Source organism: Sturnus vulgaris, chromosome Z (genome assembly GCF_052056855.1).
Source record: "Sturnus vulgaris isolate bStuVul1 chromosome Z, bStuVul1.hap1, whole genome shotgun sequence".
In the NCBI taxonomy this organism is placed as follows: Eukaryota; Metazoa; Chordata; class Aves; order Passeriformes; family Sturnidae; genus Sturnus; species Sturnus vulgaris.
The window spans coordinates 58479327-58481471 of NC_142283.1; the positions used below are offsets into that span (position 1 = coordinate 58479327).

A 2145-nucleotide genomic window follows, 5' to 3' on the forward strand; every position below is an offset into this window, starting at 1 on the left:
GCTCTCACAGGTAGAATTTGTTGAAGACATTTTTTTGAGAAAATTTTTAAATTAGCAGGTAGGAAGGTATGCCTTCATTCCTCCTGTGCTTTCAGGTAAGGGTACAAAAGATTTTCTTTTCCAGAAGCTTTATCAAGTGGATACACAGTAGATAATTTTCTTAAATTAAAATTCTTTCTTTCCATTTACCTTCTTGAAGCAATTTCTTATGAGTTCAGGACAATGGGGGTTTTTTCTTACAGTCCCTCCTTGCTCGCACATGACTAAGAGGATGGATCAGCTGAAAGGCTAACTTTTCAGCACTGGTAACAATCTCTGTCTTCATCTGGCCCTCCTTCCCTTCCCAGAGACTGGCCTTTAGTTTGACTCCATGCAATGTCAGTGATGGTACCTCTGCCCCACAGCTTTCCTGCTCACTGCTATGACCACTCCACTGGAAGATGCAATGGACACCTTGATCAGGATTTTCTATCACTACTCTGGCAAAGAAGGAGACAGAAACAAGCTCAGTAAAGGAGAACTCAAGGAGCTTCTCACCAGTGAGCTCACTGACTTCCTTTCAGTAAGATGCAGCTTTTGAACCTCCTGAGTGACTGTATCATGGGTGGGTTAAGCAACTATCCAAGTTCTTGAATAGGAATAGCACCTCCTTGTGCAAGTCCCATCCTGTCACAGTCTCTCAGATAGCAGTTTTTCGTGGAGCTGTACAGAAGAATATGATGTCAAATATCTCATTTGAGAAATAGGTTTTCAGAGGGTGGTCAAGCCCCAGTACCCTCCCATGGTACACTGGCAGCAGACATGGGTAGTGGTGCTTTGCAAACTCCATAGTGCTTTTGAGCAAGAGGGCTAGGCCAGCCGAGAAGTAGTAGTAAGATATATACTAAATAAAGGTCAGTTTGCTTGTTTGTTTGTTTTTAATAATAGGGCATAGATAAGTCCATTGAAGAATTAAATGCAGCAATCAGTTCTCATGAGGCAAGAAAATAGCTTATGCACACTGGCCACACGGTACTGCTGCTTGTGTGCCCTGCAGAGAGGTGCTAAGAAAACCCTTTCAGTGATAACCCGGTGATTTAAATATTTCTTTGCATGTTTGTTATGTTCTACATTACATAGCATAGATGTTTTTATGGAATCATAAGCTTTAAAAATAATGTTTCCTCTTAATTGTAAAAATTATTTGGACCATATGACCACCAGCAGGATTTTCTTTACATCCTATCCATTTCCTTGGATTGGATTTTCTTTTAATCTTGGCTATTGATTTATTATTATGAGGTTCAATGTTCTTGCTCCCACTGAATAGGATGCTTGTTTGCCAACCAGAGGTCTTCTGAATGTGATGAAGGGATATATAATATGACCATTTATGAGTATTCTGTTGGAAATCTAAGTACTGTTTGTCGAGGGATGATGCAGAGAAATGCGCTTTACAGATCCATCTTGACAAAAGGGCTCCATGTTCAGTATCTCCTAAAATCTGCTTGATTCATTTCAATGCCTATTTAGTACCCATATACCTTATAGGGGCTACACTGTGTTTAGTTTCTGATGTTATAGTGACTAGAGATGTATTACTGTTCATAAGGTGCATATTTGATGCAGCCTTTTATTTAATAACACCAGCATTGTAACATAGCAGTGGTGCCAGGCATGACAGAATTGTACATTCCAGATCTGCACAGCTAAGTCACTTTTCTTTCTCTCTAGGGCCAAAAGGACCCCCTCCTGGTTGATAAAATAATGAATGACCTGGACTCCAATAAGGACAATGAAGTGGACTTTAATGAATTTGTCATTCTGGTTGCTGCTTTGACTGTGGCATGTAATGATTTCTTTGAAGAACAGCTAAAGAATGAGGGATTTTAAAAATCCTTGATGTAATCATTCTTCAATCCACAAATGCAAGCAAAGCATGCCCTCAAAGGTAGCCCTCATTGGTGTTTAGTGAATGCAAACCATAATTCCTCCAACTGTTACTGCTCTAAGACATTTATGGAGCTAATCAGCAGCTGGTATAAGCTGGACCACAGCCAGCTTACACTACTTGAGATGTAGCTTTTAATATTTCCAGTCTTTGCACTCCATGCATCTGTAACATGCCTTTATCAGTTGCCCAGGTCAGGGGCTTGGGGTGACAGA

At 40.3% G+C, this 2145-nt stretch overlaps 1 protein-coding gene across 1 annotated transcript; it reads left to right on the plus strand.

Moving 5' to 3' along the window:
• The first annotated feature begins 406 nt into the window (after positions 1–406).
• Positions 407–1878, plus strand: S100Z (S100 calcium binding protein Z). The gene is made up of 2 exons (XM_014893273.2): positions 407–562; positions 1714–1878. The coding sequence occupies exons 1-2, from the start codon at positions 422–424 to the stop codon at positions 1870–1872; spliced, it is 300 nt and encodes a 99-aa protein (XP_014748759.1). The 5' UTR covers positions 407–421; the 3' UTR covers positions 1873–1878.
• Positions 1879–2145: the final 267 nt, after the last annotated feature.